This window comes from Ptychodera flava, unplaced genomic scaffold (genome assembly GCF_041260155.1).
Source record: "Ptychodera flava strain L36383 unplaced genomic scaffold, AS_Pfla_20210202 Scaffold_28__1_contigs__length_4768798_pilon, whole genome shotgun sequence".
NCBI lineage: Eukaryota > Metazoa > Hemichordata > Enteropneusta > Ptychoderidae > Ptychodera > Ptychodera flava.
The window spans coordinates 4,212,353-4,234,675 of NW_027248350.1; the positions used below are offsets into that span (position 1 = coordinate 4,212,353).

The following is a 22,323-nucleotide window of genomic DNA, read 5'->3' on the forward strand; positions in this document are numbered from 1 at the left end:
GGCTCGGCCCACAGACTATTGTGTTCTCTGACCCGAACTCCCCCGGCTAGATAATTTTCATATCAATCAAAGTAACTTTTCATTGGATATTAGAAAAACTGAAATTTCAACCTAAAATGGTTACCATGGAAACATTGGGCAGTGAAATCGATATCATATTTGGTCTTTTCGACCAAAAATAACCTTATGGTGAAATTTTCACGGAAATTGAATCTATTATTATTTGCGTTATTTTTCTATACAATACTTATATCTTGAGTGGCTAGTGACCTTGGCGCGATATTGATATTTTTTTAGCTCCGCTGCGTATATGTAGAGAATATAACTATTTTTGACACACCTTGTTGATGAAGAAGATTGAAATCTTTGACAGCTAATTTCTATGGCCAGAAAAGTGGCAAAAATAACTGCAAAAATATACCATTTAAGATTTCATCATAATTTTAATATATCACATTAGATCATCTCTAAGAAAAAATATGAACTCAATGTGCTCACGTGTTTTACAAAAGATTCATTTATAGTAGTACGCTTGACAAACAATAAGATATCTGTTGTATCAGTATATGTAACAGGTTTTATCAGCTTTGCACAGTACTCTCAACGTTTAATCACTAATTACAAAACTTTATTTAATATGCAAATGAGCTGTTAATTAATTTGACACTGCTCAAGGCTTCATGGGACAATTAGATATCCATCAGATTTGTAGCACGTTTCATTAAATTTAATGCTGTAATTTTAGAGTAATATCACTAATTACAAAATTCATTAAATATGCAAATGAGCCCTAAATTAACTTGACACCATTCAATGTTTCATAGCACAATTAAATATTTATCAGATAAATATCTGTAACACGTTTCACCAAATTTGGTGCCGTAATTTCAGAGTTATATACCTAATCAAAAAGTTTATTAAATATGCAAATTAACCCTTAATTACCTTCACATTACTAAATGTTTTACAACACAGTTAGATATCTGTCGGCTCAGCATATGCAGCAGTTTTCATTACATTTGATGTACTTATTTCGGAGTTATATGACTAATTATAAAACTTAATGAACTATGCAAATGAGCTAATTATTAATCTGACACTGCTCAATGCTTCTCAGTGCAATTGGATATTTATCAGATCAACATCTGTAGCAAGTTTCACCAAATGTAATGCTGCAATTTTGGAGTAATATAACTAATTACAAAGTTCATTAATATGCAAATGAACCCTTAATTAACGCCACACAACTGAATGCTTTACACCACAGATAGATATTTGTCGTATCAGTATCTTCAGCAGGTTTCATCACATTTAGTGCAGTTATTTTGGAGTTATATGACTAATTACAAAACTTCATAAAATATGCAAATGACCACTTTGTTAACTTGACACTGCCAAGTTCTTCTCAGTACAATTATATATTTATCAGAACAATATCTGTACCTAATTTCACTGATTTGGGTGCCGTAATTTCAGAGTTCCATACCTAATTACAAAGTTCACTAAATATGCAAATGAACCCTTAATTAACTTTACACTACTAAATGCAGTACACCACAGTTAGATCGGATCAGTATCTGCAACAGATTTCATCACGTTTGGTGCAGTTATATATTGACTAATTACAAAACTTCATAAAATATGCAAATGAGCTATTTATTAACTTGACACTGCCCAATGCTTCTTAGTATAATTAGATATATATCAGATCAATATTTGTTGCAAGTATCATCAAATTTGGTGCAGGAATTGCAGAGTTAGCTGTTTAATAACAAAAGTTCATTAACTATGCAAATGAGAGGATAATTGACATGACACTCACAGTATCATAATAGTGTTCATAATAATGTCATCTGTGAAAAGCTTCATGAAATTTCTTGCAGTAGTTCTTGATATATGTCTACTTTGTCATTACCGTCTCCATAGGGAAATCATTGTACAAAAAAACGATATTGCGAATATAAATATACAAGCCAGACTAACCAAAATCTAATCACTTCTTGCAAGTAGCGTATGGTACCTCTCTACCAAATCTGACTTTAATCCGTTCAGGCGTTTTTGAGTTATCGTGTAAACAGACAGACAGACAGACAGACAGACAGACACACACACACACACACACACACACGGACAGACAGACAGACATCGCTATGACATTAGCCCACGTGTTTAAACACGTGAGCTAAAAATGTCAACCAAGCTATCTGACGAGCAGTTTTTCGAGAATCAAATTTTCCGAGCAAAAATGGCAACAATTGCCTCAAAAATAAAAATTACAAATTTCATCATAATAAAATAATCCCTTGGCACGTGTATACCAAATATCAGAGCAATCAGTCATGCAGTTTTTCAGAAACAAATTTTAGGACAAAAAATGGCAACACTTGCCCCCAAAATACAAAATTGCAGGTTTCATTATGATTTCAATATATACCATTTGGTTATCTGTAGGAACCTGCATACCAATTTCAAAGCTATAAGTAGTAGTTTTGGAAAAACACGATTTTTGACCATACATCACTAAGTTCATCTGCAGAGACCTGTATAGCAAATGTCGAAGTTATCAGACCAGTACTTTATGAGTTACTCATATTTGACTAAACTGGCAAACATTGCCCAAAAATTACAAAATTGTAGATTTCATCGAAATTTGAATATATCACATTTTGCTTATATACATATAAATCTATATACCAAATATCAAAACTTTCAGACAAGCGGTTTTGCTGAAACAAATTTTTTGACCAAAAGTGACAAAAATCGCTTTAAAAATACAAATTTGCATATTTTTGCACAATTCGAATAAAACTGAAATAGATCATCCCTAGGGACCTATGTACCAAATATCAAAGCTATCTGAATGTACTTTGGAAGAAGATTTAAAGAGGTTTGACCAAAAATGACAAATATTGCCTTTAAAATACAGATATGCAAATTTCACCATGATTTGAAAAATCTAAATGAACCCCCCTTAGTTACCTGCATATCAAATTCCAAAGCAATCGGACATGTTGTTCCCGAGAAGTTTTTTTTTTACCCAAAGACAGCAAAAATTCTCAAAAATACAAAAATGCAAATTTCACCACGATTTGAACAAATTTAAGTGAGGTTACCCCGAATAAACAGCATATAAAATTTTCAAGCAATCGGACTTTCGCTTTCCGAGGAGAAGGCAATTGTTGACAGACGATGGACATTGGACGGACGATTACAATGACGCTGGACGATGACGGAAAATCAGCCTATTGATAAGCTCCACATTGCTGACAGCGGAGATAAAATACAATTTAATCTATAAAAATCTTAGAACTCTAGAACAAATAAACCCTTTGAATTGAAATTGTACACACGGCATCACTAGTGAAAGTATTATCAAATTTATGGAGACATTGGACTTGTCCCATGGTTTGGTCGTAATATTGGATTTTTGGTAAACTCCAATGTATAAAAATCTTAAACTACCGAACCAGCAGACCATATTAACTGAAACTTTACTCATATCATCACTAGTGTGACTATTATTATATACGCGAACGCCAGTTGGATCAGTCTCTTGGTTTGGCCGCCACATTGGATTTTTTTTAAAATCCACTTTTATCTATTATTGTTAAATTCCAGGAAAATATCCAAGGGATGCATATGGGAATTGCAGGGCTATGTTAAATGAGACTATCATGAGAAGTTCCTGGTTGGCAGGAAATGTTAAAAGATGTTGACAGAGGGTTATGCAAAGTGTTAGTCAAGTGGAATATATTTATATTCCACTTGACTAACACTTTGCCAAACCAGAATGTGGTTTTAAATCTTTATCATTGTGTTTGAAAATGTGTCAAATCATGTCACAGAAAGAGATTATGCTCAGAGTACATACAAAAAAACTAAAGATATTTGAGAGAGCAAGAATGGAAAGGTGGTCTTAAACACAGAGAGACTAATTTGGCCAAAGTAAGTAATACTTCTGTGAAAATACACAAGCATCGCATAACTTCCTATAAACAAATATATGGTAACAAAACCAACAGGCGAAACACGGTTTTGAAGGATATTGTCAAGGCTTGTCAATGAAGAAATTCCAACCGGAAATCTTGCAGGGTGTTTGCATAAGGCGGGAAAAACGGTTTTGGAAGGTTCAGCAAACGCTTGTCACGTGACTCTTATGCAAATCATGACCGTGCACAGTGCTTACAGGGCTTTCAGAAAATGTATACTTTATTGGCACTACGGCCCAAAAGTATGCCTCAATGTACGGTATTCCGCGAAGCATTATTTCTATGGAACAGCGCTTCCAGCCGGTCGCTATTGACAACGGCGAACATTGTATCAATTTATTTTCAATAGATTATCGATCGAAAATCTGTTGGGTGCCGCTCGTGCCGGGCGCTCGTGTGTTGAGGTCACGTCATAAACATTTCCACAATTACCCGTATAATGACTTATACACTTTAACATCAAGGTATCCATTGGTTTCCTGTACTGAAATTAAATCGACGACACTTTTTTTTCAGTTTTGGTGATATTACGTACGTTTCAGCACATTTTGGCGCACTTCCGCGTAGTTTGGCGCCATTGTGAACGGGGAACTACACGCGAGTGAGTGAGACAACAATGTAACAATTTCGGACAAAAGAATATCGATCGATAACGTTCACTGCACGATTACAGTGGAGACTCTGTGCGGGTTCGTCTCTGTTCTGTGTTATTTTTGCAGTTTACTGGAATTTTCATAGTTGATATTCGCCAAAATTTGGTGTAAATTACAACAACCTGACAGGTATTTGGTCTGTACAATTTAAGAGACGCTAACCGATAAAAATGCGTCAATATAAGACCCTGATTCTGCATATGCAATCGCCGTAAGATCGCCATTTTATTGAGGGCAAAAGCAAAAATTCAGCGATCGAAAAATAAAATGCAACTAAAACATGTTTCGTCGAGAAATTCAAAAAACTAAAACGACAGGAATTTTGTATATAAATTAAAGAAACACTGTGCCATTTTTCACTAACATTGGTTCAGAATTGAGAAATTTGAACGAGCGAGAGTTGTACGGTCTGTTCAGTACATTAAACGCCATTGTTTTCTATGGGAAATCGAGCTGATTAGACACATCGTAAATGAAAAATACATCTGAAACAAACCGTTGGTTTAACTTTTTCATTTCGCTGTTATTTTTATAATATTTGGTATGACAGATATCATAAAGGGTAACTAAAACTCTATGGTTTTATTTTTTGAGTTTCCCTCTTATTTTTATGAAATGACGAGTGAAGATCTTTTTGCTGTTGACTGTGTTTTTACGTAATTTTGCATATGACTGTTATCGCTTACGTATTTTTGGAATTCCCATGTGAAATTCTTCCCAAAATATTATAATTGTAAGGGCAGCATATACGGGAAATAGGACCCGTTACTCTTTCATTAATATTTAGCTGTGCAGCAAGGAAATACGGCGAAATTTTCAACATGACGCGGGAGGTGAAATTTACTCTGTGAACGCGCACTCCACGTATTTGTGGCGAAAATTCGGGACGCTAATACCGTACAAAATGGGGCGCCTTTGGCCGTAGTGTGGGGTTTGGGACGTGTTCAATTGAGAAAAAAATAAAAATCTGAAAGTGTCTAAAAGGTATGTAGCTACCTTAAGTATTTACAATTTTAAAATTACTTTGGAGGAAAAGTTTTCAAGATGATTGCTCATAAGCTCAATTCCTTTTGCTACTGTGTACACACTTCAACGAACAATTAGTATTGCCCAGAAGCATAACTCCAGACCTAATGGGCGGGATGTCCGGTCCTGATTTGGGCAATCAGCACTCATGCAGTCATGCAGATGTCATGGGCATGTTGCTGGAGACACAATACAATTTTCTTATATATCTGAATAATGAATCGGCTTCAGCATCAAGAAATTGTCGTCTAAAGTTTGTGTTACTTGATCTATGGTGATTTGGTCAAGGTGTTGGTTTGCACAAATTAAAGAGAATGGTTGAGTTATTTGTTATTAACAATTTTCAAGCAAACAGGGTGTGCTCAGGTGGTTGTGCTCAAATTGTACCTGGTTTCTGTAATTGAAGTGATATGCAAGTCATAAACAAAATCAAAGCCATCCGGAATGATGGCAACACCCCTATCTAGTTTGGGCATCAAACGTAGGATGTTTCTCCTGGTCGAGACTGACATGTAACATGATATTCAAGTTCATTCTGCCTACATTTATCCTAGAATCCTACTGCCGGACAGTAGTGAAAAATACTTATAATGCGGCAATTTCAGTTTGCTTCTCAAACCAATACTTGCGCCTAAATCTTACAAAATTATACATATCGATCAAGCTGTACGTTCGGACATACGATATCCAAAAGATGTAGTTTTGAGAGAATTTCATTTGTCGATTACTTTCTGATTAAAGAAGAACCATATAAACTATGGTACCTTTTTTATTGAGCGTACTAATTTGATGACATATTACGGTTGGAAAAGAATAATTTCAACTTCATCATTAAAATGGAGTTGGGCAACAAAATAGCTCAGTGTTAGGAATCATATGGGATCGTTCTCGAACCTATTAATTTTGACGCCGACTATAAAAATGTGATTGAAGGATGAGCAAGTCAATATTGATTGAAATATTACTGAGTGATTAAAGTGGCACTCCCACTTGGTAACATTTTTAAAGCACATTTTTTAAGTGCCAATGGTCGATATTTGACGTTGCGACTGCGTAAGGATCGCGAGATATCGATAAAAACATGTCTTCAAAAAAGTAAGTTTGAATTCCGGTGGCCCACCTAAATTCAGCTTCCGAACATCGAACGTTCGGCACTGGGCCATTGTCAACTAAGCTATGGAGTACGAGTCTGCACTTAAGCTGCTGTACGCCACAGTACCACTGGCGTCTGTGATCGGCCATGCCCCGTGGGAGAAAGCTGAATCTTACTGACTTGGCGTAAAAACGAAAACAATTTTTGCTGATTCCACCGGAATTCGCATAGGTGACTAGCAAATTTACGTGCGGTTGATACATAGCGCCGCCGCGTGGTTTGCATAGACGAATACCACGCGCGCGGCGTACTGTGTGGCAGACGACAAAATGTGGTCATCGGAGGCGGCTAATATTTGACAAGTAAAAACTGATGTTTACGTGGTAGTGGTTAAAAATATAATACAACTAATTTACAATAATAAAAACGACAAAAACTAAGGAGAAGTTTTAAAAAACTTACCTGAGGTAAAGGCATAATGCTGTATATAAAGTCTTTGCAGTGGGAAGTAAATTAATTGCGTCGTTCGAACTTATTGTAGACTCCCTAAAATATCGTCAATCAGCACAACAACAAACCTTCGGGGGATTTCGGGTCAAAATCAGAAACGATCGTAAAACTTCGGGATGTAAAAAATACGCTCGGGAAATGACATGTTTTTATCGATATCTCGCGATCCGCGCGCAGTCACCACGTCAAATATCGACCGTTGGCATTAAAATAATGTGCTTTAAAATGTTACCAAGTGGGAGTGCTTCTTTAAAGGCTACATTGGAGTTTCCCGAGTTTCAGAATTCTTCTGTATATTAAAATATTCGATAACTTTTCGGCTGTTGGTTATTGCGCTTGTAATAAGAATATTTAAGGCATATCAACATGTAATACGAGTACGTAACACTACGTAACCTCCAATGCACAAAATTGAAGTAAATACAGTGTTTATCTTAGAATCAATGCTTTCCCGTAGTGATAGAATGATGAAAAATAAAAGGAAATACAATGGCTACCTTAGAATCATTGTTTTCCGTCTACCCGTTGTATAATCTTATTCGTTGGGTGATATTGCACCAAAAATTATCAGAGTGCAGTGGAGAAATTGTATATAAATAAATAAACAGTTACAGGTTCACAGGCTTTTGTAAATCAAAATGATCATGCTCATACATATAGAGGCAAATTATTTTGATTTTAATTATTGTAGATCTGGGATTATATCAAATGTGTTACTTACTATATCTTGAATCTTACCTGGATGAACAGATTTATTTTGGTGTTGACATTGATAAAATAGAAATAAATCATACAAAGATCATATATCCAAGAAAGCTTAAATAATATCATGTCGGCCAGAATATTTTCAGATTAGTGTACAGATCTTCTATTGAGAGTGTCTCATCAGTTACGTTTAACTCTGGTGTTTTAAGTATAGGATAAAGCCCTCGTACTCGGGCTCTTCTGGTATATAAAGTCCAACCAACGATAAAATGTCGAGGCCGCAGGCCGAGACATTTTATCGTAGGGTTGGACTTTATATACCAGAAGAGCCCGAGTACGAGGGTTTTATCCGACTTAAACATTATCGCCCCTAAGGCCAGAGAAAAAAAAATCTTGTTCATCGGATTTTTTGGACCAAGTTCCAGGAGCGGCGAGCGAATTTTTTTTAAATTTTTTTTTAGGCCGAAGGTAAACGCGGTTCTCTGGCATTTTTGCACAGATGCAGACAAGGCAAGATAATTGTTTCCCTTTTTACCAGAAATATCTCAGACAAGAAACACTGATACTGGTAACTGAATTCAATACTATATTTCCAAACAATAACATAGGCAATTACATTCACAGGTAGTGTTTGCACAACATATTCTAAGCATTTCAACATTCTCTCAGAATAAAACTGAAATGTACAGCAAATCACTGAAATTCAACAATTCAGTATTGTCCTTTAATATTGTCCTGGTGGGACCTAGCATCTGAGTTTTTTCATTTTACTTTGGCCCCATGTTTTGGCCTCTTTACCACTGTCTATATATACACATTTTACACAATGGTCTAACAACACTGTACTGTGATCGGAGTGAAGTTATATAGTCATCACTCAGATTGTACTTTAACATCGACGCAACCATGTGTTTTGTCATTGCCGTAAATTTTTATACTTTCGATGCAATTTTCATTCAATCGGATGCACCGTCCATCTGCTGTCACGATCTTGTTGAACAAATCGCCGAACGTAATATCAGGACAAACACTGAATAGCGTCTCTGGAACTAACTGTTGGCCATCACGTCGAATGTTGGCGATCAAATTAATACTCATGATGTGACATGTACTTACCTTTACAAAACGAGCAACTTTCTGGCTAAATCGACCCACTTTGCGTCGTGATTCGCCAAATTCAGACGTCACAACAACGTGTTGGGGGTCAACTAAGTCCGAACACGTATGAAGTCTCATTCAAAATCCCGTGCCCGCGAAAACCCGACAAAGTGTAGGGCGCCACCAGCGGCAGTACTAAAAATATTTGTAATGCGGAAGTAAGAATTTGCCGCGATCAAAAAAAAAAATCCAAATATGCCAAAGTAGAAGCGGCGATTCCGATGAACAATTTATTTTTTCTTCCTGGCCTAAGCAATATATTTTCGTTTTCAATGTGTTTACGTCAACCGTCCCCTTTGTCGATGTAACATGTTTAGGATATGAATTAAAACTTTTATTTGTGAAGTAGCCTTCCAATCTAATGGAACATCCTATAAATGCCCTAGGGCACATTATATAAATGCCCTAGGGCACAGCAGATTTTGTGTTGCAGCTGGTTTCCGCTGTGTTACCAAATTTGAATATTAAAACGTACCAGATGTCTACAGAATATGACATGTTCACTTTTGATTGGACAGTACTTTACTATGGCGCTGTCATTCGTTTCTGGAATTTGGTGACCAAGGCTTTACGAGTAGATAAAACACCCTGAATTGAGCACTCTGATTGGTCAATCAACACTAGATAGTTTTTAATTAAATGTTAAAAACAGAAACAAATAAACTTCACCAAATTGTAAACATAGCCGAAAAAGTAATTGGATTCCGGCAAACTCTTTATAAAGCCTAAACTGTTCTGCAGTGAAGGGGAATGTACAGAATAAAGTTAGTGATTCAACTCTTCTTTATTGTCAATGTCAGATGTTGACTGTAACGCACAGTCGTGTGCGGGCGCTCCGAACCTCCGCCCCCGAAAGCACACTGTTTCGGGGCGGAGGTACGGATCGCCCGCACACGACTGTGCTTAAAGGTATACTGTCACCAGTTCGAATTTACTGTCGACCAGTTCCAATTTTGCCACAGTTACCATGGAAAGAGAAAATCTAACCAATCACAGATTTTAAGCGGGTGGCCGTTTTAGAAAAAGCGCCCTCGCATGGTCATTTTGAATACCAAGGAACTCCCTTTGACCATATATGGGCATATTTTAGATTACAGGTGACTGTATACCTTTAATAGTCTATGTCAGACGCTCCCTACGTCAAAGCATGCTATTATTCTGGCTGGTAGAAAGGATCATTGGAGAAATCCGTTCGCCCCTTAACCTGCGTACATTTAAAGTCTCAGTAAATGTGGTGCATTAGAGTTTTAGTGAATCTGTTACTATAGACTATTGTTACGTCTAGATATAAATTTGATGACACGTAAGGCAATTTTTTGTTTTATGAACATACAATAAAGTATTTAAATTGATTTGAATTGACGAAAATGAACGATCGGCTGAGACGGTTTGCAATCACATTTCAGGGTGCACTTCCACTCGTATAATGGCCGAGTATACGTCCTCTAGCTCATTCAGGGTAGGAGGAAAATGTTCAAGCTGCGATACTGCTGCTTGGTTCAAAACAAACTGTTCTCTGGCAATGTTGTATTATAATATATTATCCCTGTTATTGTTTTGGTCATTCTTGCTCCTTTGATTAATTTTCACACTTTGAATTCCATTGAGCTTAATCTTAAAACATATTACTGCTTGCAATATTAATTATTAGTAGAAAAATAGTTTTCAATGTGAAACTGTGATTGTCACTGACAAAGCAAAACGACACAGTTACCAACTACGTCAACTCAACTTGGTTAAGGCATACATACTAGGTAGGATTGATAAGAGCTACGAAAAGGTGCACATTTACAGCCACCATGTCGCGTGATCACCCTGTGACCCTTAGGAGTATTACAAAGTCATGTCGTAGCCACCGCAAACGTAGTAGTCAGTGATCAACTATCCACGAAAATACTCTTAATTAATTTTAATTTATCAGTCCATCATCCAACAGGCGTTAGCCCAATTACAGGATGAGGTACGCATAACCCAAATCCCCCAATGGAGCACTGAGGAGTAAAGTGCCTTGCTCAAGGGCACAACACCGTGCTAGAGACGTGAACTCACCGTCCTCCGACAGTGAGTCCATTACTCTGGACCTACCGGGTCTTGAACCGGGTCTCGAACCCACCATCCTCTTATAGTGAGTCCGTCGCCCTAACCACTGGTCCACGGTGCCTTCCCTCTTATATCATTTTATTATAATGTGAATGATACCAGATTATCAGGAAACCATTAACCGGTGGAACTATCCAACATAGTACTCTTTCCTTCAGCAAAACTAGACCCACTCAGTTCCATCATCTACCTCTAAGTGCAACTTGCAGCTCCCTACATCTTACTGTGCGCTGGATCAAACGCTAGCAATTTGCAATCTTTAAATAACATCTTTTCACATAGAGGATATATACAGTGGCTTGAAATGCATTCGAGATATGTTTTGTAATGGAATCTCACAAAGCTAAGAGTACGAAATACTCTCAGCATAGCATGCGGTTGCATAGCTTTCATTTACATAGAACAAATGAACGAACATACGTTCTGCCTTCGTGAGAAAGGCTTGATGAATTTATAAGAACCTACAAGAAAAAAGATTATACCTTTATCCTTTCAGTATTGTTCTCTTGGAAGCTCATAGGGGAGGATGGACGACCTATATGACAAAGAAAAACATCTCTCAATTTTTAAAAGTTGAAAAGAATGGATACTTATTCGTAAACATGTGTGAGAGAGAGAGAGAGAGAGAGAGAGAGAGAGAGAGAGAGAGAGAGAGAGAGATGTAATGAACATGAAACTTGAACCATTGTGACTCAGAGTTTAAGTCTGTTCCATGATCAAAAGACAACAGGGCCTGATGTCGATTTCGCAAAATTAATATCTCAGCTGGGGAATTACTTTCTCTAGAATGTGCGAAAGCTCCGTAGTGTATGTGTTATTGCCTTCATTTAATCAGACAATCAGAAGGTTTTATACACCACACATAGAGACACACACAAACACACAAATATAATATATATAAATATATATATATATATATATATATATATATATATATATATATATATATATATATATATATATATATATATATATATTATATATATATATATATATATGATATATATGTGTGTATATAAGTATAGAGATGTCCTCGTGGGAAATTACGGTACTCGATGTATGAAACTTAAGTAACAGATATTATTACTTGTGCTTGAAGTATTAGTGTTAATATATATATATATATATATATATATATATATATATATATATATATATATATATATATATATATATAATATATATATATATATATATGCAAAGATTACGCATATATGAGATTAGCCACTCTATATATCTAGTATTACAGGTACATCCTTACATGAGTGCGCTGATTTAAAATTTGATTTAAAAATTTACAAATTTGATCACTGAATTTCGCCTTTAATTTCATTTCATTGTATTCGTTAGACTACTGTGAAAAAAATAAAGAATGGTTTACCTATAAAAACTAGCTAAATCTGCGCATTACATATGTTTGATAATTGATCTGCATGAACTTCAATACCATTTCGTGATAATGGGGTTATTCGTGTACTAGAAATTTGATTTTGAATTGACTTTGATCGTGTTCATTGTATAATAATGATATCAGCAATTAATACACAGCTGTTTCATCGGATAACCTCAGAAAACTTGTTTATGAAAAAATCTTGGTAAAATTTGGAATGAGTGAACGTTCGAGGCACCGACTCATGAAACCGAGGAACGTTTAGCCACCGAATACCCTGGGTCTTTTCGTGGCCACCTCCTTTGCCACTAATAATGCTCGTTCCGAAAGAACGTCTTCGGTAACACCTTGCCTGGTTCTGTAAATTGTGAGTTTGAATACGATAGAGAATCATTGAGGTGGAGATTCAGGGGATTGGGTCTACCAACCTCTTCATTATAGAGGATGTGTCTTTTGGAGACTGACAGATATTTAAACACACTATCGCAAAACTTAGGTTAGTTACCTGCAACATCTCTCCGGGGCGCTGATCTTACAGAAGTACGATCGACATTATGTCTGCTCTCTTTCTCTTTACAGCATAATCTTTAAACAAAATATGAATTAAGGCAAAGCTGCATGTTGCCAACACAGTATTTTTCAAAGCAATATTTATCATCAAAAATGACAATGAAACCCCCTCATACTATATATTTTCAAAACGCAGAGACTCTAAATTTTAGTATGGTAACAGTAGTTTTAATCGTAGGATGAAGTGGGTGTATATTTGGGGTAAGAAACCTCAATTTTGGTAGTAATGATAAAAATTAACTTAAGTCAAAAACTTTACACTATTTTCTGAATATAATACTTCATTAGAAAGAAAAGTATATGTAGAAAAAAACGACTATTTCGTTTTGCATAATCCATCCTCATTCTAAAATAGCAAGGTTGAAAGACTGTCACTCAAAAAAGTGATTAAAATCATGATTAACAAAATGCCGCTTATTCAAAATGCAAGGACTTTATTTCCAAACAAAAGTAGCCGTTTTGTTATGTAACATTTAAAGAACACAATGTGAAAATTTAAGAAAATTTAACCCGGCTAAAGTGGAGTTAAATTCTTTGGAAATTTTGAAATAAGAAGGAAACATAAGCCAGGAAATCGGAAGATCAGCATACATTGGCATAAACTGACACTGTTTCGTATAACTTACAACTGCTTGACAAGCTAAAAGGCGAACCCTACTGATATTTCAATCTTTGGTTCGCAAATTAATTCAAATTAAATGAATATTTGCCAAAAAGTGATTTTGAGCAATCTATGCTTTGTCGGATGCAGCGCCCCCTTTATAAGTTTATATTAAGGGAAACAGCAATGACCGCACATTCACATCGATGCAATCAAGTTAAGACAAACTACCCCACAGTCAATCTATTCGTCGATCCAGGCATACAGGCATCAATACCTGCAAGCATGAACACATGAATACATGCTCATCAATACATACCTGACTACATGAATAATATAGATAGATGGATACATACATACATGCATGCATGCATGCACATACATACATACATACATAACATACATACATACATACATACATACATACATACATACATACATGCATGCATGCATGCATACATACATACATACATACACACACACACACACATACACACACTCCCTCCCTCACTCATCCCTCCCTCCATGCATGCATGTATGCATACATGCGGGAGGGAGGGAGGGAGGGAGGGAGGGAGGGAGGGAGGGATCAAACCAACCGAAGTCACTCCTTTGTGTCCACTGTAACCTGATAATCGCCAAAGCATCTCGCTCATATTCAAGGTAGGTAGTCGTTAACATTATTTAAATGTGAAAATAGTTCGACGACTTCTTGTGAGTAATATGTGCGGTTGTTTGACATAGGTGATCATAGCTTGACGCGTCTGTGAACGACTCGACTCTCAACTACTTGTACATGAACTCTGAAGACATGGTATCCCTATGACCGTCTCACCTTCTGCAAGGACGACCACTTACAGGCGTGCCACACCCACAGCACGACGACGTCGACGAACTTTCGGACCCAACCTATGGATATCACAGTAACTTGAACAAACGGTACGTACGCTTTACTCAATTGCAAGAACAATTCTGGCATCGATGGATTTCAGAATATCTACCTGCTTGGCAATTAAACGGAACTGCCTACAACGAAATCAATGCCGGAGACGTTCGAGTACACACTAACACTAAACGACGAATGCACTGGCCATTGGCCATTGTGGAATAGTTAAACTACGGTAAAGATGGAATGATACCATCCGAGGAATTCAAGACTACGACTGGACTCACTAACGTCCTATTGTGAAACTTTAGCCCCTCGACGGGAAGGCAGCCACTTCTACATTGTTACCAAGCAGCGACAATGACACGGACACAATTCTGCTTGACTCTGGTAAACGTCAACGACGTTCTACACGTACAGCAGCAGCCATTGCACGTTGTAACGATACAAAAACTGAACACCATGTGAACTCTATATATCGGAAAATATATGGGACACTATTTAATGGACCCTATAACTCATATATACTTACCATATGATATCTAGTCGTTTTACCCATATTTCGAACACTTTCATTTTTGCATCTTGTAGCAGTAGTTCAACGTTGCTGTAGTAATAAAGCCTGCAGAAACAGAGCCGACCCCTCAGTCTCCATCAATTGAACTAACGTTTAAATTTTTATAGTTTGTACTCTCTCCCTTGACTTATTGATCAGTTTTATATTTTTGTAATGAATTTTATTGTCAAGAAAATCACTGACTTCACCGTTTTTTTCTCACGTAACAGCATACATAATACATACATACATACATACATACATACATACATACATACATACATACATACATGCATGCATGCATGCATGCATGCATGCATGCATGCATACATACATACATACATACATACATACATACATACATACATATACACAGACAGAGAGACAGACAGACAGACGGACAAGTAAGCCGCTCGTTATTCAATGAATTGAAAAAAATCATAACAATACTGATTTGAAATATTTTGTACCTTGACTTGATATTGTTTAAGTGAAAATGCAGCTCTTCGTACCTGCCCTCCAACAAGCGAATGCGAAATATGCCCTCCTATCCGATTATAATGCTTTATTTCTTCAAGTTTGTATGGTCTGCCATGTCCACCAATCCCCACAATAGTCAAAGCTGCCAACTAGTCTCTTCCTAGTATTGCCACTGCTCAATATTCCCTTAAGTTTTAACCCTAACAACAACGATTCTCGTCCGGTATCCATAACCATGAATATTTCTCCCTAAACACTGTAAACACTAAAATTTCTCCCCTGAGCATACTAAAACGATATCTTCTGTTATATTTATTCATTAAAGTGTCATAAGTTGACTTGCCACATCCATCCCCTAGGGCTTAAAAGACACTGAAGTAACATAGATCGTTAAGGCCAAAACTAAAAAAGAAATGTTTCTGGTCAGCGCGCGCGTCACTTGAACAACAGCGCGTCACCCCTTTTTTCCTGCTTTGTGGCCGGTGGCCGCGACAAACTACGTACTGATTGCTATGACACCAGACCAAAACGGATAAAGAGAAAGAGAAAATTCTTTGGGACGATCAGTGACTGCATGAACAGTATATATGTGAAGATATTGATAAAACTGTAAAACTGACCGTCCTCCTTGAGGGAAAAAAATATTAAAAAATCGCGTCGCCGCATTATTTTAAAGTAAGACCTGCCCTGAAACATTTTTCTTTTCTTGGCCTAAGATATGAATAAATAAGAGTAAAGATACATCAATATTATGCATAAATTCCTTTCTCTTAAAAAACATTACTGACAAAGTTTGCTAGGTCTACAGGCATGACTTTCATTACAAGTTCTAGATTTTCTTCATCGCCTCTAATGTCAAAATGTGGGGATAGTTCCCTTCCTTTTGAAAAGACTCAAGAAATTCGCTATACAATCCACATTGAAAGGGAAAAGGCATCTGATCTTCAACTGCATCTTTACAGAAATTTCTAATTCTTTCCTCCCTATCTATACTTGAATATCTACCAGAAACAAAGACACAATAAGAAACTGACTCCCCCACCCAACTGAATATTAATTTATTGACTGAAAAAACGTAAACCTTTATGAACGAATAGCTTCATCGGCAGCACCTTATACATAGTACGCGTAGGTACGTTCAAACGTAGTATTCATACCTATATTTCGTCCTTGAATACCAAAACACACTAAAAGATTTGCAAAGATATACAAAGAAAATGTGGATACACAGAGGAAACGTTTCAACGTATACTTACCTTATGCATTTTTTCCAATATTTCACAAATATAAAAATACCGATGCAAATAAGCAGGTGCCCTGCAATGACTGGTAGAGTGGCAATCAAGTATACTAATCCTGAAAAGAAAAAAAGGAACGTGAACAAGATTTACAATACTATAATAATCCATATCATTAAGTTTAAAACCTAAGTTTAGTCAAGTTTACCCGAGCCATCAGCTTTGAGGTTCGCTACATTACTACGTGAATAACGAAATTACTTAAAATCTAACTTAAAGTAGCAATGACTTGAACAAAAGAGTATGGCAAAATACCATTTTATGTCGAAATATTTACAGAAAGGCAGAAAAGGGAAATTTTTTACTGTGTGGAATTTGTCGGTATACCATGTCTAGGAGTGCTTTCACAGGAACTTCCCCTATAAAGGCCAGATTATCGTAAATTTATGCAAATGTAACAAAGCCACACTTCTGATCGGACGTGCCGTGTTTGGTCTCAGAATTCTGTCATGTTTCAGCTATTAGTGCAAGATGAGAGGTATAATGATATTCAAATCTGCAGATTACTTTAATGAGCATTGTTTCGATATTAAAATTCTATGCTAATGACCCTAAACCAATGTGGAATATCCATGTAACTCGGATCTTGCATTGTATGTTTCGAATTCAGGCGTACATTGTCATGAAATCTTGCAAATGCTTTATGTGAATATATAACTACTAAACTTGAGTCGAGAATAAACTGGGAAAATGTTCCGTTTTTGTCGGAGAACTCATATGTTTCAAAACAAGTTCCCTGTACGACCATTTGACCCCTTTTTGCATATGCCACGAAAGTGCCCATCATGATTATTCAAATTTGCCATCCGGTCAAAGTGTATGCAAATGACTACGTCATCAATTATGCCCCTATTGTGCGCCCACGGTCCTGTAACTTTCCGTTTAACAAGCAGAGATATGCGGAATAAGTTATGTGTTAGTCTAAAATTAGGAGAACGTTATTGGTCCTCCAGTTTCCCCTTCTCCGAGTAACCATTGAAGTTAAAAGGAAATTGCAGAAAGAATATCCACATGGTGTCCACTTGCACTTAATCCTAAGTTTTACCTATTGTATTCAGTAAACTACCGTAGACTAGGTCAGAACTTATCAAAGGTCATGATAAAATTTTCAAACAAAGTTTGACTATCAATGGCTAATTAATATCCAAGAAAACCAACCATCTAGCCCGATTGATTAATTTACAATTAGGTATCGCAGTACATAATGACGAGGTCAAAAGTTACTAAAAAGAAAATTATAATACGGTGACCAGTACCACTTAACAAGAGAGCTGTCGATTTCTTATAATTTATGAGATCTGTAACAATATAACCCTCTAGCTATTTAGGCAAGGCTGCGTTTACAAAATCGGTGAGGGGCTTGAGGTATCAGGGTGGATTCGAAAATTTTGGAGGTAGCAAAGGGGTAAATGAAAATTTTGCTTCACCTTTAATGGAGACCTTAACATTTTGGTTCCCTTTTAGTTTATACATTTTCCTATTTCAAGGTTTGGTAGGTAATTAAATGAAAAATGAATAACATTTTAGTGTTCATCGAATTTTTCTTGTGTATGTAATAATTTAAGAAAATCTTGAACCGTTTTGTCGCATTTTATTAATTTCATCTCGTAAAGATCTTTTTTTCGTAAAAAGCCAAACAAGTAATCCTAGTAACAAGCAGAAGCTGCAACTGTTGATACGTTTTCAATATTTCTGTGCAATATATCAAATACAGTTTCTTGGTTTCTCCTTAAACCATGCTGAAAAACAAAATATATTCAGTTTGTCGACAAAGCCAGCCAGGCTGTGTTGGCAAGCAGATTACTAGTAGACAGTTCAACAAGCTGTAGGAAGTAGAATAAGAACACAGCTATATAAATTGAACAAAATTATTATCAAAATTATGAAAGCTAGTACTGTTACCGCCCTGCTACTGCCTACTGGCAGTGTCACTGTCACTGCATACCGGCAGGGACAGTGATAGCTCTGACTTTGATGAAGTTTAAGAAGAGGTTTGATCATTTGACGCTCATGACATCGACAGTGAAACATATTTAAACACCATATCAGACAAGAGAGCGACACATGGAAGATTAGGTTGGTTGGCGACTATCAGGGATTTTTGAATTCCAGCGTGTCAAAATAATCAAATATTTAAGAAAAAATAGCGGTCAGCAAGCTTGATTCTCCAAAAGTTCACATTCTCATCTCAAAATAACGCGAAAATGAAACTATGAACATTTAAGACTCGAAATGAAAAAATGTGTGACTGAATGGAATTATTTAGTTTTTTACCAAATTTGCCATTATTAAAGTCAAGAGGTTAGAGATTACAACGGTAATTTGGTTGAACATTTAAACGTTAACACGATTGGAACTAATTTGGGATATTCGTTGTCGTGTTGTGCTGAGCTGATTTGGCGATCTGGCGAGGTGGGTTTTACCATTTTAAAAATTCCTCTCACACTTTTAAGAATATATAATAAGCATGTTGAACCAAATTTGGAAGTATTTTATCGATACTGTCAGATTTTACTCAATGGTGTACAGTCAGTCATGTCGTCTTCCACATGTTCGTCATTGGAGGATGTTTTTATGAAACTGTTGGCGTATTATGTTTCGATTGGCCTGAAGCAGTGTTTCTGCCCTGAAAGCTCACAAAGTAAACATGGTTGCTAAGCGAATTTCAGCACGACGCCATCGACTCTTTGAAATGTCGTCCTTCTTTTGCATAACCTCGTCCAATCATTAACCACGCACGATATTTCCCAAAAGTCTGACACCTGTGAATCTCATTTTAATATGAAAAGGCCACAGTTTATCGAGACGACCATGACATCAAATTGCATGCCGTATTTCTAGTCTGTGGTTCTCTTTGTATGTGTAGAGGGTAAATATTCGATTCGCTGTTTTGATGCGCAAAATCCATGTGTCGTTGCCTTGCGCTTACTCGCACTGAATTGACCGAGTACAACAACAGACAGTAGAGGGTAGATCTTCCCCCTCTACTGTCTAACCAGCTGCTGCAGGGGCTCCCATTTTACTCGCTTTGAATACTGTTTAAATTGGCCGCTCCTGTCATTGCCCGTCGCTGCCCGTCGACTGCCCATCAGGAAATTAACATTCGAAATACTGTAATCAGTTAATTTTGTTACTTTAGAGAAAACGAACCAAAGGTGAGCTCAGCAATTTCCGTATAAAACGAAATTTATATTGAAAAATAAAGGAAACTAATCACTTAGTCGAGGGATAGAATACACACTGTAATATAGCTGCAATGCAGCAATGACCGAGTTTCGAGACATCTCGGTGCACAGGGGCAATAAGAGAAATAGATATGAACATATCTGATTAACTATGGATACATTTTTGACATCGAGGTCAAAGGTCATCCTTGTCGCATGACATGAAGATCGTCACAGATTTCCCTGCCATCAAGAAAATTTTCTCCAAAGAATAACAGAAATCATCAAGAAATTCAACATTCCTCGCGAAATGGTCATTAACTGGGACCAGACCGGCGTTGCGATCATACCAGCAGGCGAGTGAACAATGGAAGCTGAGGGGTCTCGTCAGGTGACCATCGCGGGTCTCGACGACAAGCGACAGATCACTGCCGTATTTGCAGCTTCCGCCGAAGGGGATTTTCTGCCACCACAACTGCTTTATCAGGGGAAAACAGACTGATGCCACCCAGTCTTCAAATTACCAGAAAAGTGGGACATCCACCACACTGAAAGTCATTGGTCCAACCAGAAATCCATGATGCGATACATCGATAAAGTTATAATCCCTCACGTCGAAGCAACGAGAACGAGACTTCAACTTCAAGCTGATCACACGCCGCCCTGGAAGATATCCTATAATGCATTGCTGTAAGTTCGACGCCTAAACCGGAAATCGGCTCACTTGGCGTCAAGACACTGAGGCGAGTGGATTGGCGTCGCTCATCCAATCTTGCCGCATATGGCAAGCAATTGCGTTAATGACGAATGCCTTATTCCACAAAATCAGTAAATTACATGCTTTATCCTTCCCCACTTCAGTGACACACGTTCCCTAGTCAGCAAATGAAAATTGAGCCGGAGGTACCCCAGGCCCCCACAAGTATCAGATACAGAAGGAAGCTGCTTTTCTCACAGAAACAAGCTGCATAATGTACTCAGTAAAACGTTGTCAGGTACATGTAACATGAAAGTGACTGAGGTCGAAGTGAATAAGGCACCGGCATTGATCTGACCACAAACAAAGACAAGAGGGTGTGAATTACTTGGGTCGAAACGGACAGGGGTCGAGGTTACCTGCTGCCCCGGTCCCCAGCTGGGCACACAGTCTATGTAAAAAAAATAGCCAATGATGAGATGCTAATGAGCTGCAGGCCTGGCTATGTTTACATAAGGCGTCAACATTTTAGAAATTCGCTAAAAGTAGGTAGGCAGAAAGAAAGCCCCCTTACGTGAAAACACTAGGGGTCGATAGGAGTCGGCTGACAGTTTGACACATTTCGTACCATTAACACTCGAGTCAAATGATACTACATTTATTAGGTTGATCATACGACTTTCATCAGAAAACGTCCTCGGGAAAAGTGAATGCATTGGATGTTTGGCCAAACTTTACAAAGCATCAATTTTTCGATCAAAAAATTCATGCGTAGAACTAATGAAAATTCGTAAAAAAATACCACTGCCTTGTACATCAGGTAATAAAACGTCGTAGGCGTGAAAATGAGATGTATGGTTCTAAAAATATATCACTAATAGTAAACAATACTTCCCATGATGTTCTAGACTATACTAGACTAATTTAAACTGGTCAAAAGAGAGAATGATCTAATAAAAGCGTTGAAAGCATTTGTTTGTTATATACCTGATCAAATTATATGACATGAAATGGATTTCATCGAGTATTCATGCTACCAATGTCATGTTACCACTTTAATTGAGAACATTCACTTACCTAGTGCTGCTGGTATGACTTGAATTGTCACATTCTTACTTCTCTCCATTCCAGATCCAACACTGGGCATATCTCAAGGTAATTTAAATGTACAACAAAAAAAACTATAATTGATGTTATAGAGATACATATCATCAAGTCCTACCTAAGTGAAAAATAATGGTGAAAAGGAAATAATCCAATTTTCCATTTATTGGTGATAAATGCTAAATATGATGTTACCTCTGCTGCAGATCAAGATAATAACGATGACGAAAGCTATAATGATCACGATAATCATTGTCATAATGATTAGTAAGTACAATATGAAGGAGGAGTGTTCATATAAAATTGAAACATCTTTCTTATACACTAGGGTTGTTTTCTACTA

At 37.0% G+C, this 22,323-nt stretch overlaps 1 protein-coding gene across 1 annotated transcript in view; it reads right to left on the reverse strand.

Annotated features, from left to right (window-relative positions):
- Positions 1-12,885: 12,885 nt before the first annotated feature.
- LOC139126977 (SID1 transmembrane family member 1-like) overlaps positions 12,886-22,323 on the reverse strand; it is a 31,048-nt gene continuing 21,610 nt past the window's right edge. Inside the window, exons 6-8 of the mRNA XM_070692895.1 lie at positions 21,954-22,025; positions 16,974-17,073; positions 12,886-12,982 (exon numbers count right to left, since the gene is read on the reverse strand). Coding sequence (XP_070548996.1) covers positions 12,886-12,982; positions 16,974-17,073; positions 21,954-22,025 — 269 coding nt within the window. The remainder of the gene's footprint in view (positions 12,983-16,973; positions 17,074-21,953; positions 22,026-22,323) is intronic.